General features: G+C 29.8%; 2 protein-coding genes across 3 annotated transcripts; one reads left to right on the forward strand and one right to left on the reverse strand.

The window, feature by feature from the left end:
* The first annotated feature begins 2,139 nt into the window (after nucleotides 1–2,139).
* Nucleotides 2,140–5,870, forward strand: LOC7497365 (WRKY DNA-binding transcription factor 70). Of its 2 annotated transcripts, XM_052446276.1 has the most exons (4): nucleotides 2,140–2,612; nucleotides 2,886–2,987; nucleotides 3,259–3,703; nucleotides 5,736–5,870. In XM_052446276.1, exons 1-4 carry the CDS (start codon nucleotides 2,260–2,262, stop codon nucleotides 5,808–5,810), a joined length of 975 nt encoding a protein of 324 aa, XP_052302236.1. In that variant the 5' UTR covers nucleotides 2,140–2,259; the 3' UTR covers nucleotides 5,811–5,870. The 2 variants fall into 2 exon arrangements, with proteins under 2 accessions (XP_052302236.1, XP_002319879.4); XM_002319843.4 differs by lacking the exon at nucleotides 5,736–5,870 and having other exon boundaries at nucleotides 2,142–2,612; nucleotides 3,259–3,980.
* A 7,137-nt stretch (nucleotides 5,871–13,007) lies between these two features.
* On the reverse strand, nucleotides 13,008–15,429 carry LOC7497364 (WRKY transcription factor 55). The gene is made up of 3 exons (XM_024583529.2): nucleotides 14,878–15,429; nucleotides 14,113–14,244; nucleotides 13,008–13,686 (listed from the first exon to the last, which is right to left on the reverse strand). Exons 1-3 carry the CDS (start codon nucleotides 15,357–15,359, stop codon nucleotides 13,206–13,208), a joined length of 1,095 nt encoding a protein of 364 aa, XP_024439297.1. The 5' UTR covers nucleotides 15,360–15,429; the 3' UTR covers nucleotides 13,008–13,205.

A 15,429-nucleotide genomic window follows, 5' to 3' on the forward strand; every position in this document is an offset into this window, starting at 1 on the left:
CCCCAACAAACCTTAAATTGTCAGTCACTCCATACTTCACCACCACATCTCATAAACTACTATTCAGTAACCCGTAAGCTTTGACCTTTTCACAACACCCTCTAGTTGTAGCCTCCTCCATTATGATAGACTCCATTGAGAGAAAGAGAGAAAGAAAGAAAGAATCGTGATAGTACCTCACCCATTTATAGTTGATACACTAGTTTCCACCATTGATAACAACACTGACAATAACCCCTCTCCTTCCTAGGTCATCCATGATTGCCTCTTTAGCAACCGACCATTGGCATAACCTTTATACACCTTTGAACACATAATCTATTTCCTCATCAAACCAACCACGATCAGATCATCCAAACCAATTATGGAGAGAGAGGATCAAGAAACAATAGAGAGAGAAACAAATTTGTAAAAAAATAAGGAAATAAAGCCAAAAGTTTGTGTGAGGATTTCCATTTTTGCAGGTATGGGTGACACTTAACACCACACAGGGAGGAAGAGGAGGAGGAACTACTCCAGATCCACCTATTTTTTTGTTTCACCTATAATGATGCGTTAACCCACGCACTAGCAATGGTGGTGGCACATGGGACCCACATATCATCATTGTTCCTATATTTTCAACGATATCTATGCTTGATTCTAATAGTTGTTGGACACGTTAAACACCTCGGAAGGACGATCCATAACCATTAATCATGTTTTTGACAAATTGTTAAAATGTTGTGAAATTAGGGACAAAATGCACATGTTATGTATAATCTTTGGATTGTTTGGACAATATTGATTTGGATTAATGTATGTTTTAAGATGATTTGGTAATTTTGTTGGATTGTGAGTTTATTTTTATGGTTATGATTGCTAGTTGAACATTGAATGTTGGTTCATGGATTATGCTTGAGCTTATATTAATTTGAATATTAAATATTAATTAATGGATTATGCTTGGGTTTGTATTGATTCATTTGATATAGTACGCGATTTCAATGAAGTTCATGAAACTAACAAGAATTGAGTTGATTTTGGTATTGTTGGATTATTAAGTTGGTGAAAGATGAATAAATGGATTGTTTTAAGTTGATATCTTGATTAAAACATATTATTATGTATTTCCAAACTTGGTCTTAGTCTAATTTTAAAAAAAATCAAAATTTTGGAAGACCTTTATGCAATTAATTTTGGGTCTTTCATACCATTTCTTACCCTTTTTATATTTAATATTTAGGATTGTGACTCACATATGAAGTGTTTTTTCAATATTAAATAAACTAATTTTCTTTAAGAAAATAAAAAAATAAAAACAACAAAAATCTTTCTATCAAAAATACTTTTAAATAATTTTAAATTATATATGGTTGAGCCTCTCAAATAAGAATCATATTTTCATAAAAAATAATACATTGCATGATTTAGCATTTCTTGAAAACACAAAAAAAAATAGTTTTATATCTTTGCATGTATTTTTGGATTTAATAACAAGTTTATTAAATATCCATGAAAACTTTCTCTACATTTCAAAAACATAAAAAAAAAACAATTTTGATTATTTTTAATACCAAAGATTATAAATTTATATGTAAAATGTATTTCCAGTATAAAAAAAATGCAAAAAATATGTTCAGAATGGTTAGACTTGACCCACAAAACTATAATCTACTTTATTGGTGTGGTCCAGTTTTAATCAATAGACAAACCAATTGTTGGAAAATAAAAATGTCTTAGTAATCAGACAAATAAACAATATAATTTATCTTAAATAGAATATACTAGGAGTGATATTGACCTTCCTTTACCCAATTAATCTTCTTATCTAAACTTTAAAAACTAATTTTTTATTTTATTTTTAACTAATAAAATATAAATATTTCTTATTCTTTCAACCCACCCACCGACGACTGAATATCCTAATCTTAGAAAACATGTGCGACACAGGGAAAAAAAAGGAAAGCTTCAAGGTTTTTGGCATCAGCCTTGCATCATAGTGAAAACGTAACAACGCTTATGTAAGCAATATTATATGTTTGGAAGGAATTTTCCGTGAACCTTTCTCCATTGCCTCCTTCCATCAATCTTCCTTTATTTTACCTCTCTCTTTCCTCATATCTTTTCAGTCAAAGAAAGAGAAGGGCATAAAAGCCAATCTTTATCTTCTCTTTTGCTAACTCACCACTAATATATATGATCCAAATATCCCATTTCTGTAGTATATATAGTAGTTAGAAAAAAAAACAAGCAGGAAAGAAACAAAAACTGGAAATAATGGGCACTTGTTTGAGTGAAAAACTATCATCAAGCAGGGAAAGGGTGATAAAAGAACTTGTTCGAGGCCATGAATTTGCAGCCCAACTTCAAATTCGCCTCCAGAAACCTTGTGGAAATTTTGATGGGCGTTTTTCTTCAGCGGGTGAGCTTGTAGGGAAGATCTTAAGATCTTTTTCTGAGACTCTTTCTGTCATTACTTCTAGTGAATCTGCAGGTGGTGAGATTTGTCAAAATCTAGCAAGTTCACTAGGAGACTCTGCGTGTTATGATGACCGGAGGTCTGAAGATTCCGGCGAGAGCAAGAAGAGGCCGGCTACCACCAAGGATAGGAGAGGTTGTTACAAGAGAAAGTAAGTTTAACCATATCCATCGTTATTATGTAAATGTTAGTTATACATCCAATTACTGCACTTCTAACTTAATTAGTAGTTAACCATCATAATTAAAGATATTCATGATAATGACCTGCACTTCTGATACCTTTAGAGGGGGGGATTGTGAGATTTTCTTTTTCTTCTGGATTGTGCTGAATTAATGTGAGATAATTGGTGATACATTTGCATGATTTATTTATTTTTTAAATTTTAATGAAAACTAATACAAACATCTTTGCTTGCTCCCAGAAAGATTTCCCAATCATGGACTACAGTCTGTCCTACGATTGAAGACAGTCATGCATGGAGAAAATATGGGCAGAAGGGGATCTTGAATGCTAAATACCCAAGGTAAAGAACCTCTCATTTCATTTGATGCTTCATTATTCCGATATATAATTATGGATCCATTAATTTTGAGTCTCGTTGCAATCTTGAAAAGTAGTGGAGTCCTCGACCATTAATTTTCATAAAGCAATCAAAAGTGAAGATAGAAAAGGGAGCACTAGTGGAGAATGATTGGCTTTTGCGGCTATACATCACTACATATAGTTTAAGAAATTGCACATGTACTGTGAAGAAATTATTGTTGCGCTAATCTCACTTCGTTGATTGATTACAGGAGTTACTTTAGGTGTTCTCGCAAGTATGAACAAGGTTGCAAGGCAACAAAACAAGTCCAAAGAATGGAAGACAACCCAGACTTGTACCATACCACATACATTGGCAGCCATACATGCAGAAACATCCCTGAGGCTCCACAAATCATCACAGATTCTGATCCCTGGGAATCTTACAATCTTACGAGTAGTGTGATCAGTTCTCATTCAAAGATTCCTAGATATGAAGAACAAGATCATCATCCCATTATGGGGTCACCCTGTGAAGTAGAGCAAGAATCTAAGGAAGATCAGACACCAAGTGGTCTAGCAGACAATGTTTCGTCTTTAGATTCATTCATGTGGAAGGATCTCATACCATTTGAAGAACCAGTGGATGAGCCTTCCATGATATTGAGGTCTGATTATGAGGCAGTGGATTCTATACACTTGTTCTCATGTACAGAGGTCACCTCTCAAAGTTTGGACATGGATTTTGTCGTCAAGTCTTTTGATTTTGACTGTGATTTTCATTTTGATTAGAGCAAGTTTTCTAGGCGGCTACAATAATTAATTAAATCCTGTTTAAAATTAGTATTCATATATACACCCCCACCTCAACAGAATATATTCTGCATGTGTATACATATTTATCTATTATAATTAATTTCTGCTGTTCGTGGTGAAGAAAGATTGTAATGATCCCTAGCTAATTAAAGCATAAATCGGAGAAACTTAGGTTATATATGTTTTGCATGATTTTTATATTTTGAATATTTAAGTTAGTTAACGCTTTCATTCTTAACTCCATGAAAAAGTTATAAATATATTTGACTACTTCAATTTTTTTACTTAAATTAAAAAAAAAAAAGGTTAAAATTTATAACTTTTAATTCTGATATTTTAATTTATTCTAAGTTATTTATAAGAACATTTTTTAAAATATAATTACTCAAAGTTTTAATAATATTGTTTGCAATAATTTAACTATATATATATATAGGTATTAGCAGGGACCCCATGGCAATGATCAGCTTCCACTTTCACACTAGAAAAGCTCATGCATTAATTAGAGAGGTAGACGTTTCGTTGAAATATTTGATCAAAAGCTCGTCTCCATCTAGAATATTACCGACACTTTGCACGTATACGTGTGTGTGTGTCTGTGTGTGTCTATATATATATATATATATATATATATATATATATATATATATAATTCTCTTTCTTTTTGCTTATTAAAAGAAAATAAAAGGGATAGTGATATTACTATGTATTTTTTACTGTTGCTCTATACTCATTTGCACTGAAATGATGATTTTGCCCCTATAAACATAACATAATTAACCTTAAGAATGAGGGTATAATGGTCTTTTTTGTTATGTTTTGCGTTCTGGAATTTCTCATGTACTCTTGGAGGCAAAAATTAAAATATTTACAAGTAAAGCTCTTATGACTTTTTCACTTTAGTTACACAATATAATTATCACACTGTCTTTACATCAAAATTGTCTTTATCTTGAATCAAAAAGTCTTTTTATCTTTTCATTTTAGTTTTTTTTTTTTTTTGTAGTCTTTGAGATTGGTTAGGGTAGTTTAGTGTTTGTACATAAATAGATTATTCTTTAATTTAAAAAAAGTGGTTGTGCGTGTGACTGACCTTGACATGGTTTTTGGACGACGCTTACAACGTCGTCTAGTGGCCAAACTCCAACTTCAACGACGACATTTTAATCCTTACGACGTTGTTTTTATTATTGGGCAGCATGTGTATTGAAAATATGATGGGTTTTTCACCGGTGGTAGTTTCTTTTTTTTCCTTCTTCCTTATCTCCTCCTCGGTTCTAGAGTCAACCCGTGCACATTTTCAAAGCAGTCTTTTAATTTATTTTTGTTTAAGATGTGGTCCTCTTCTTTTTATTATTATTTATTTTATTTTATATTATCCATGGAATTGAAGTTTTCTTTCAAATTAATCCTCCTTTAGTTTTTTTGGCTTTCAGATTTGTCCTCATTCTTTTAATTTTGATTTTTTATTTATCTTTAATTATTCTCTTAAATAAATTATTTTTTCATTTGCATTCCTCAATATTTTATATCATTCTCTTAATTGGATAATAGTTTCAATTATATCCCTCATTATTTTATATCATTTTTTTAATTGAAATATTTTTTCAATTGCATGCCTCAATATTTTACTTCATTTTATTTTATATCAGATTTCATCTTTATTTTTTTTATTTATATTTGTTTTATTTGTAATCCTTTTTTATTGGAAATTTATTTTTATATTTTATCCCTTAAAATTTTATTGATCGAATTTTTTTTATTAACCTTTGGAATCATGAGTTTAAAGATTTGACCGAATTGGCTTGGATCTTTTTATTAATATTTTTTTTTTTTACAATTAATTTTTATTTGTGCATTTATTCTATAGAGTTATCTTAATTTTTTTTCTACAGAGGCAGTGGATTCTATACATTTGTTCTCATGTACAGAGGTCACCTCTCAGAGTTTGGACATGGATTTTGTCGTCAAGTCTTTTGATTTTGACTGTGATTTTCATTTTGATTAGAGGGAGTTTTCTAGGCGGCTACAATTAATAATTAATTAAATCCTGTTTAAAATTAGTATATTCATATATACCCACCTCAACAGAATATATTCTGCATGTGTACCTTTTTTCAATACAATACTGTTCACAATAATTTAACTATATATATAAATTTATTAGCAGGGACCCCATGGCAATGATCAGCTTCCACTTTCACACTAGAAAAGTTCATGCTATTGGAGGATGGATTAATTAGAGAGGTAGACGTTTTCTTGAAACATTTAATCAAAAGCTCGTCTTCATCTAGATTATTACCGACACTTTGCACGTGTTTGGTCCAGATCAAATATATTTTTTAACAAAAAAGATATTATATGCACAGTTTTTTCATATATATGTTTTTGTAGTTAAAAAACTTCAAAATGAAAGTCATAAAATTTATACATTGAGAATGATGTGTATTAATAAATAAATAAATAACTATATATAATAACTAAAAATAAAAATAGAAAAATCAAGAGACAGATATGGATTAAGATATTTAATCTCGTAAAATGATATATTTATCCAATTGTATTTGCTAAATTTATTATTAAAATAATTGTTTTAATCAATCAAACTATAATAGATATATATATATTAAATTGATTGAATAAAATAAATAAAAAAATATTATACAGGGCTATATTTAGCACAAAAAAAAACTATATGGAGATTAACTTGATATAACTTGGTCGACTTGACAGGTCAAAAACAACTCAGACGATAAATAAAAAAATAGTTTAACTAAAATCATTCAAGATAACATCTTTTTGAAAATATTAAAATGATAATTTATTAGATCGACTCATATCAACTTGGGTTAACCTACTAAATTTGTTACCCAAATCATGATACCCTGAAAACCTTATAGAAAAAAAATATTAAACAAATTCTCAATCAACCTAATGTTTAAGGATGAAATTGAAAAAATAAATTAAACCAGAAAAATGAGTCAAGTAAACCTAGGTTAACCTATCAAATCTAGGTCATGAGATTGGGATAAACTCATTAAAAACAAATCAAAATAAATTATGAAACTCAATTTTCAATCAGTCCAATATTGATGGATGAAATTAAAAGAAAATCAATGAAAGAAAGAACTTAAAAAACTACATGAGTCAACCGACCAAACTCATGACTTAGATCGTGAAACTATGAGAACTTCATAGAACACAAACTGATATAAATTATGAAACTTAATTCCAATCAACTCAATATTGAAGGATGATTTTGAAAGAAAAAAAACTAAAAAAAAGACAAACAAAATTCAAATAAAAAAAGATAAGAAATGACCCGAGTCAACTCGGGTTAACCTGTCAAAATCAGGTCAATAGATCGAGATAAATTCATTAAAATTAAATAGAAATAAATTATAAATTTCAATTATCAATCAACCAAATATTGAAGGAAGGAATTTAAAAACAAATATTCAATTAAAAAAACAACAAACAAAAATTTGAGTCAACCTTGCTAACCTAAAAAACTCATGGCCTAAGTTATGAGACTGTGATAACCCTATAAAAGTAAATCAAAAAGAAATTATGAAGGTCAATTCTCAATCAACCCAATGTTTAAGGATGAAGTTGAGAAAAAAAATAATAAAAAAAATAACTCAAGTCAACACAACTAACCCACAAAACTCGTAATCTCGGTCATAAGACTGAGATAACTCCATAGCAAAAAAATCAAAACTCCAATATCTAGTAAACTCAATGTTGGATGATGAAATTAAAAAATAAAAAAAATAACTTTATAAAAGAAAATTAAAACAAATTATAAAATCCAATACTTAGTAAACTCAACGTTAAAAGATGAAATTAAAAAAAAAAACTAAATTTGAAATTTTATAAAAAATAATTCCTCAAAATTTTTGAAGACCAAAGTCAAAAAGACATTGTCACTATTCATTGTTAAAGTGAAATTTAATGTATATATGTGTGTGTCTGTATATATATATATATAATTCTTTTTCTTTTTGCTTATTAAAAGAAAATAAAAGGGGTAGTGATATTACTACGTATATTTTACTGTTGCTCTATACTCATTCGCACTGAAATGATGATTTTGCCCCTATAAACATAACATAATTAACCTTAAGAATAAGAGTATAATGGTCTTTTTTGTTATTTTTTCTATACTGAAATTTCTCATGTACTCTTGGAGGCAAAAATTAAAATATTGACAAGTAGAGCTCTTATGACTTTTTCACTTTAGTTACATAATACAATTATCACACTGTCTTTACATCAAAATTGTCTTTATCTTGGATCAAAAAATCTTTTTATCTTTTCATTTTGTTTTTTGTTTTTTTTTTGTAGTTTTTTAGATTGGTCAGGGTAGTTTAGTGTTTGTGCATAAATAGATTATTCTTTAATTTTTAAAAGGTGGTTGTGCATATGGCTGATCTTGACACGGTTTTTAAACGACGCTTACAACGTCGTCTAGTGGCCAAACTCCAACTTCAATGACGACATTTTAATCCTTACGATGTCGTTTTCATTATTGGGCAGCGTGTGTGTTGAAAATATGATGGGTTTTTCACCGGTGGTAGTTTCTTTTTTTCCTTCTTCCTTATCTCCTACTCGGTTCTAGAGCCAACCCGTGCACATTTTCAAAGCAACCTTTTAATTTATTTTTTGTTTTAGATGTGGTCCTCTTCTTTTTATTGTTATTTATTTTATTTTAAATTATCCATGGAATTGGAGTTTTCTTTCAAATTAATCCTCCTTTGGTTTTTTTGGCTTTCATATTTGTTCCCATTCTTTTGATTTTGATTTTTTTATTTATTTTTAATTATTGTCTTAAATAAATTATTTTTTCATTTGCATTCCTCAATATTTTATATCATTCTCTTAATTGGATAATAGTTTCAATTATATCCCTCAATATTTTATATCATTCTTTTAATTGAAATATTTTTTCAATTGCATGCCTCAATATTTTACTTCATTTTATTTTATGTCAGATTTCATCTTTATTTTTTTTATTTATATTTGTTTTATTTGTAATCCTTTTAATTTTATTGGAAATTTATTTTTCTATTTCATCATTTAAAATTTTATTGATCAAAATTTTTTTATTAACCTTTGGAATCATGGGTTTAAAGATTTTACCGAATTGACTTGGATCTTTTTATGAATGTTTTTTTTTTTACAATTAATTTTTGTTTGTATACTTTTTCTATAGAGTTATCTTAATTTTATATACGAGATCATAAGTTTCATGTATTAACCCATCAGAAATGTTTTTTATATAATTTATTTATTGTTATTGTTGTCTAATTTTGTTTTTATAAAATTAACCAAGGTCATGCTATTAAATTTGTTTTAGTTCTTTAAAAACACAACCATCTTTTAAGGGTTTTTATTTTATTTTTTGAAGTTGAAAAAAGTTAGGTACGGCCATGGAAGGTAGGGTGCCGCTACATACAAAAATAGTAGAAAACAAAAGAGGTGCCGGAGTGTGAACGGAACAGATATATATAATTGGTCGACAAATTAAAATCAAAGTCCAAACGTATTTTAAAAGGTAAAGTGGGAACTGATGGAAAACTCACGAAAAGTAGAAGCAGTAAATAGAAATCGAATCTTCCACGGATTAATCTAGTTTAATTAATTTTATTTTCGACCCCTTTAATTCTAGTTTATCAATTTCTGCCCACAACATTAATATTCGTCACCTAACTCCATAATTAAGTGATTAATTATCAACATATATATTTCTATACAAGTGTGTATATATATATATATATATATATATATATATATAAAAGCCTTAAAATTTCGAGGCAGCAAGCCAATCCAGGTTTTCTTTCATCACCTGAGTTTTCGTTTCACACACTACCTATTTTGAATCTCATATAGAAATGACACAATCCTCTCCCACCACGTATAAGTATCAGAAAAAATACAACTTTCACTACTCTTTTAAAAAAATTATTTATATATATAAAAAAAACTAATCCAAATTCAATTATATTTCATGTTAAATTTACCATGGATGCATTGTCATTGTTGTTTTTCTTTGTTTTTTCCTATCCATTCTCTTTGTTCAACATTTATCCCAATTTATATTTAGAAATGCCATTATCTTTAAATCTATGACATAACGCATCTAGGGTTATAATAAAATGTTTGCTAATATTTTAAAAAAATATAATCTTATTTAAAAATAAATTAAAAAATTGAATGACATTTAATGTAATAATATCTTAAATATAATTTTAAATTATTTTATTTTAACAAAAATTAATTAAATTTTAAAAAATAAAAAAGAGCTTTATAAAAAGAGTCCATGTGTTTGGGCCTAGGTGGGCTGACTAATAGCCCAAATAGAGAAGGCCGAAGGTTCGTGGGTCTGCAAGGCTAGACTAGAACATTTAATCCTCTTTTACTTTTTATTAAATTAGGTGGAAGATGCATCGTTTTTTATTTTTGTTTTTTTGAATGGTGATGTCATGTCACATGTAATGACAAACCATAAGTTCTCTATGGTTGAATTTTAACCTCCTCGTACACCAAAACATTAGGATCCAAATTCTAGGATTTAAAAAACCCATTTCTAACCTTAAACTAGTCTTTAATGGTAAGAAAAGATTATACATTTCTTAACAAAATAAAACATTAAAAAATATTCTAATGACACTTTTTTTTTTTCAAATTGAACTTATTAACAATGAGATCAGTTTTTTTTATTTTGATCGATAGAGAACTTTCTCTTTTTTTTTTAACTTTTTAATGATTCTCGCTTCTATTTCTGAAATTTAAGAACTGAAATATAAACAAAATGAAGTTTTATATCAAAACTAAAAACTCTAAAAATAAAGAGACTAAATGAGAATATGTAAAGAGTCATTATTTTTTATCCGGTTCTCAGTTTGGTTCGTTTTCTTTCAAACAATATCTTTATACTGTAAATTATAAGTAACTAATTGAGAAGAAGGGTGTTTCACTGTTGCAATAGACCTTTTGACACTATGGATTCATAGAGTGCCATTTGTTTTGAAGACGAGAGATTGCATACTTTAAGTCATAAGAAGTGTTTAAATATATATATATATATATATATATATATATATATATATATATATATATACACTTGAAATCAAGGTTTTGAAAACCACCCCACCCGGCCCGGTCATGATCAAATGAGAGAACAAAGAGGTTCGATCGAGGGTTAACTAGCTAGGGATAAAATAAAGTTTAAATCAAACTTAATAAACTTAAATTATTGAATACGATGTAAAGTATATAACAAATAATAATAAAAAATTGTAAGATATGTTTCATACAGAGATATTATCACGTTAGAATATTTGTTGTTATTATACGTAAAATGTTGCACAAATTATTTAATATATAAATAAGCGCAGATTGATCACAAGATATTTAAAATTTATTGCCTCGTTAATTCTTTTTCCAATTAGTAAAATAACAAATAGGAAACGGGTAATTATATATTTATCTATTATTAACAGGAAGCATGTACGCAATAGAAACAATAAAATAAAATAATTTGAGAATTTTTATAATCTCGTTAAATAAATCTAGAATTATTTAAGGATTTTATTACTTGAAGACCTGATCTTCTTCAACTTTGAGTAATTCTTTTAAAGGCTAGGTTATCACAAACAATAGGTCGTTAAATTTTTCAGCCTCTAATGGTAATCCATATGAACCACCAGTGAGAAATCTTATGCCCAGAATGCTAGCTCCATACTCTGTGACTTGAGTAGTTTTTCTATCTAACAGACAACCATACAAAAATAAAGAGCATGGCTTACTATTTATAGAAAAATCTAAAAAATCATATAAATTGATAAAATATCAATTTTACCCTTGAGAAATATCCGTCTATTAATCCAGGAAAATTATAGAAATTAACTCAATCAAGTCCTTACTTGATTTTTCTAAGTCTAAAATATAATCCTTGTATTAATTATATTCTAGTCCTTAATTTATAAAATATATTTTAATCAAGTCATACTTAATTAAATCATCACAGTTTAATTTATGACTAATGATTCTTAATGTGTGTGACCAATTAGGTTCATAATATGTTGGTCCAAATAGAAATTTTAATTTTAATTAAATAAAATAAATAATTTAATTATTATTAATTCAACAATTGATTAATTTATATTTGAAGATCAGGTGCATCGTCTAGCAACGTGTCATAATCCCTAAATATTAGACAAGTCATTAGTTATTTGACTCAACCTTTTAGTGATCGGTATCTCAATGTAATTAATATATTTTCATAAATAATATTCTGATTTAATATTAAAGCATGGAGTATATCTATCATGTTAAATCATGTTTGTTCTCTACATAATAGTCATTGATCTTTTAAATAAGATTTGAAATAATCTTTTCAAATCTTATTGTATATTGGCCAATGATATTCTTAATCAATACTATTTAAGAACAGATGAAATATTTTTTTTAATTCATCTAGATTGATGAATTATTTTTTAATCACTTGAAAATCTTTATATAGTTCAAATAAAAATGTTTATCAAATGATCGATCATATCATAGCTGGTCCTTCATTCCATTTATGCTTGATATCTTTATAGGAAATTATTTTCTACGACTGTATAAGAAATTAATTTTAGACCCAAAAGATAAAATTAAAAATGCGTCACTTTTTGAAAGAGGAAGGAGGAGAAATTTCATGCTATGGGAGCAAAACGTTGTGAGGAAACATCTTGTTGGAGCAAAAAAAAAACAAAATTGATATTCTGGTCTATAAGGATCATAATAAATAAAAAAACAAAATAAAGGGAGCTGGATTTATTATATCCGCGAAGGGTGGGTGAAAAACATTTTATCTATGGCAGCTAGCTCTTGCTCGCATCTGCCTGGGTTTGTTTGCACATGAAAAAACTACTTCGCCGGCCGGCCGTTCAAGAGAGGAGGATGGAGTTATTTTCCGATGCCCCTCCGGTTCATTTCATCCTGATCCAGACGTCCATGGACAGACCAAGATAACCTTCTCTCAGCACTTGTTTAATTTAATAACAAGTAAAATTACATGACATTATTTTACATTTATGTGCTCAAAACCCACAAGGTTCTGTTGAGACTTGTTCCCTGTCATTGAAGCATTCAACCACATAAAATGAAGAAAAAATCCCTTTCAAAATCATATTCACGTACTAAAATAAATATATATATATATATAAAAAAAAATAGTACAAGTAGCACACTCACGTACAAAATCATATTCACGTCTACAATTCCAAAGCGATGCCTTAATTAATGAATAGAGAATGACCTATGAAAGTAATTTTCAGTGGGTTAATTATAGAGTTGAAATATATCCCCCCACGAAAGAGACAAGAGATTCACTTATTCTAACTATCTAGCACACTCAAGGCTTTTTATCGCTTGCCTGATCCCATTTTTCTTCCAATATGGAAGGGAAAATAAACTCCATGCTATTGGTGCTACTGCTGCCGGAATTAAACATGGCATCAGCCATGTCTATTATAGGGCAGTCAGCTTCTTTACTGTATCGACCAGCGGTGGAGGGACCTTCACCACTACTACCAGCACCTGCAGCCATGCTGCTACTGCTGCAACCAGCGCTACCTCCAGAACCCAGACTAAATTCCAGCCATCTAGCGAGAGAAGTTGCTGCAGATGGCTGAGGCTGAGCACTCATAGTTTGGGCCATCTCTTGTGCAATATCTGCTGCTGCTGGTGGAACTGATGGTGCCGTGGCAGACATGTGGCAAGTGTGCTCGCCACGGTACGCCACCTCGAATGTGTAGGGATCGTCATCAAGTCGCTGAACTTGTTTCTTGGCTAGACAATGGTACAGCTTCTGGTGGGTGCACCTGTAGTAAGCCCTGAAAGGGACAGATCGAGTATATAGTTAAAATAAACAACAAATGTTAATGGCTCAAGTAATTAATTAGTCCTAATAAACATGATTTTAAGGAACTTGGTCGATTTGATTTTTCTAACATTCATTCTTTCAAGTCTGTTAATGTAAAACGATGATCTTCTTTGGGCGTTTACTAAACACGTTTTTGCCAATAAGCAGTCAATGGCTCAATCTTTTAGATGGTTGTATACCAAGTCAATGTCTGAAAGAAAGGTAAAAAAAAGCTAGCATGAAAAAAAAGCAATTTCAATATATTATAAAAAGACTTTTCCATGTCTAAGAAGAGCATTCATATATACATATTATGCTTTGATTGTGTCATATAACACGTGTTATCTAGAAGAGTTAACAGTATTCTCTCTTAGTCGTGCATATTTTGATTCAGTACCTCGGGAACCTTGAACCGAGTATCTCTTTCTGTCCATATTTCCTCCAAGTGAAGCCATCTTCTGGTGGGATTTCAGTATTGCCAAACTGCTGAGCAGGAACCCTCACTGTCCGTCTTTCGGCATCATCCTTCCTGCATATTCACAACCATATATAGTAGCTAGGTAGCCATTATTAGCCTAATAAAACGAATCCGAACTTGTTGAGAAGTGGTCTGATAATTCCTAAACAGGATTAATACACATGCCATGTATATAATTGAAGGAAAGGTATGCATGAATATACATAAATTATAATTATAAATACCTGACAACATTTATAAGTATTAGTATTATTTGAATGAGATAACTAATGTAATTATATTAATAATTTATAATTTGATTAGAATCTTTTTTGTGTGTGGTTTCTAGTTAAATAATAAAAATTTATACTATATTTATTTGAAATATCATTAATGCATCCTTAATTTTTTAAAATTTTTAATGTTCAGACATGTTCACAGAAGAAAAAATATGTATAGCACGAACAATATGATACCGACCATCTTTCCCCAACAAAAAGGGTTAAATGGATTGCTTTTATGATATACTTTCCTTACAATTTCATGCGTATGTGAGTCGTAAAGCATGTCTAAGAGCAATTCACATTGAACTATTGTAGGTTTACAAAGATGATTCTGAAGTAAAACACAAGCCATCTACAAGATGTTACGGTTACTAAGGTTTTGATGTTATGCAAACTAAACATAAGCATTGAAATTTCTCACCTTCTTCGAGGTCTTTGTGACGATGATGAAGAACCTCTGCCAGGATCTGATGCATCTATTGCTTGAACATGATCTGATCTACTACCTAATTCAATAACAAAGTCTCCTGACCCCATTTGCGTCTTCTCAGGAACAAGGACCTGTGATTGATGAAACAACGTCTCCATGGCTGATGGGCAACTAGTCCTTAGCCATTCCTGGAGGCTAGGATCAATATTCTGTTGTTGCTGTAATTCCCGTGGCTCGCGAAACAACATGTGATGAGTGTATGAAGTGGTGTCTTGTTGATGAACATTTAGCCTTTCCCTAGCATTAATAAAAACCCTAATGATATCTTCACATGACCTGGAAAATATCTCTGGCTGGCTGGCTAGGTTTGCTAGGTTTAATTCAAGGTCTTTAGCTAACTTGCACCCATGAAGGATCAAGGAAATGGTCTCGTCCATATTGGTTTCTTGTTGTTTTCGAGGTTTTTTGAACATTAGAAGAAATTTGAATGGGGTTGATAATTAATGGAGCTTTGAGGCAGGAGTGCTTTCTATGTTGGTGCTT

This window comes from Populus trichocarpa, chromosome 13 (genome assembly GCF_000002775.5).
Source record: "Populus trichocarpa isolate Nisqually-1 chromosome 13, P.trichocarpa_v4.1, whole genome shotgun sequence".
NCBI lineage: Eukaryota > Viridiplantae > Streptophyta > Magnoliopsida > Malpighiales > Salicaceae > Populus > Populus trichocarpa.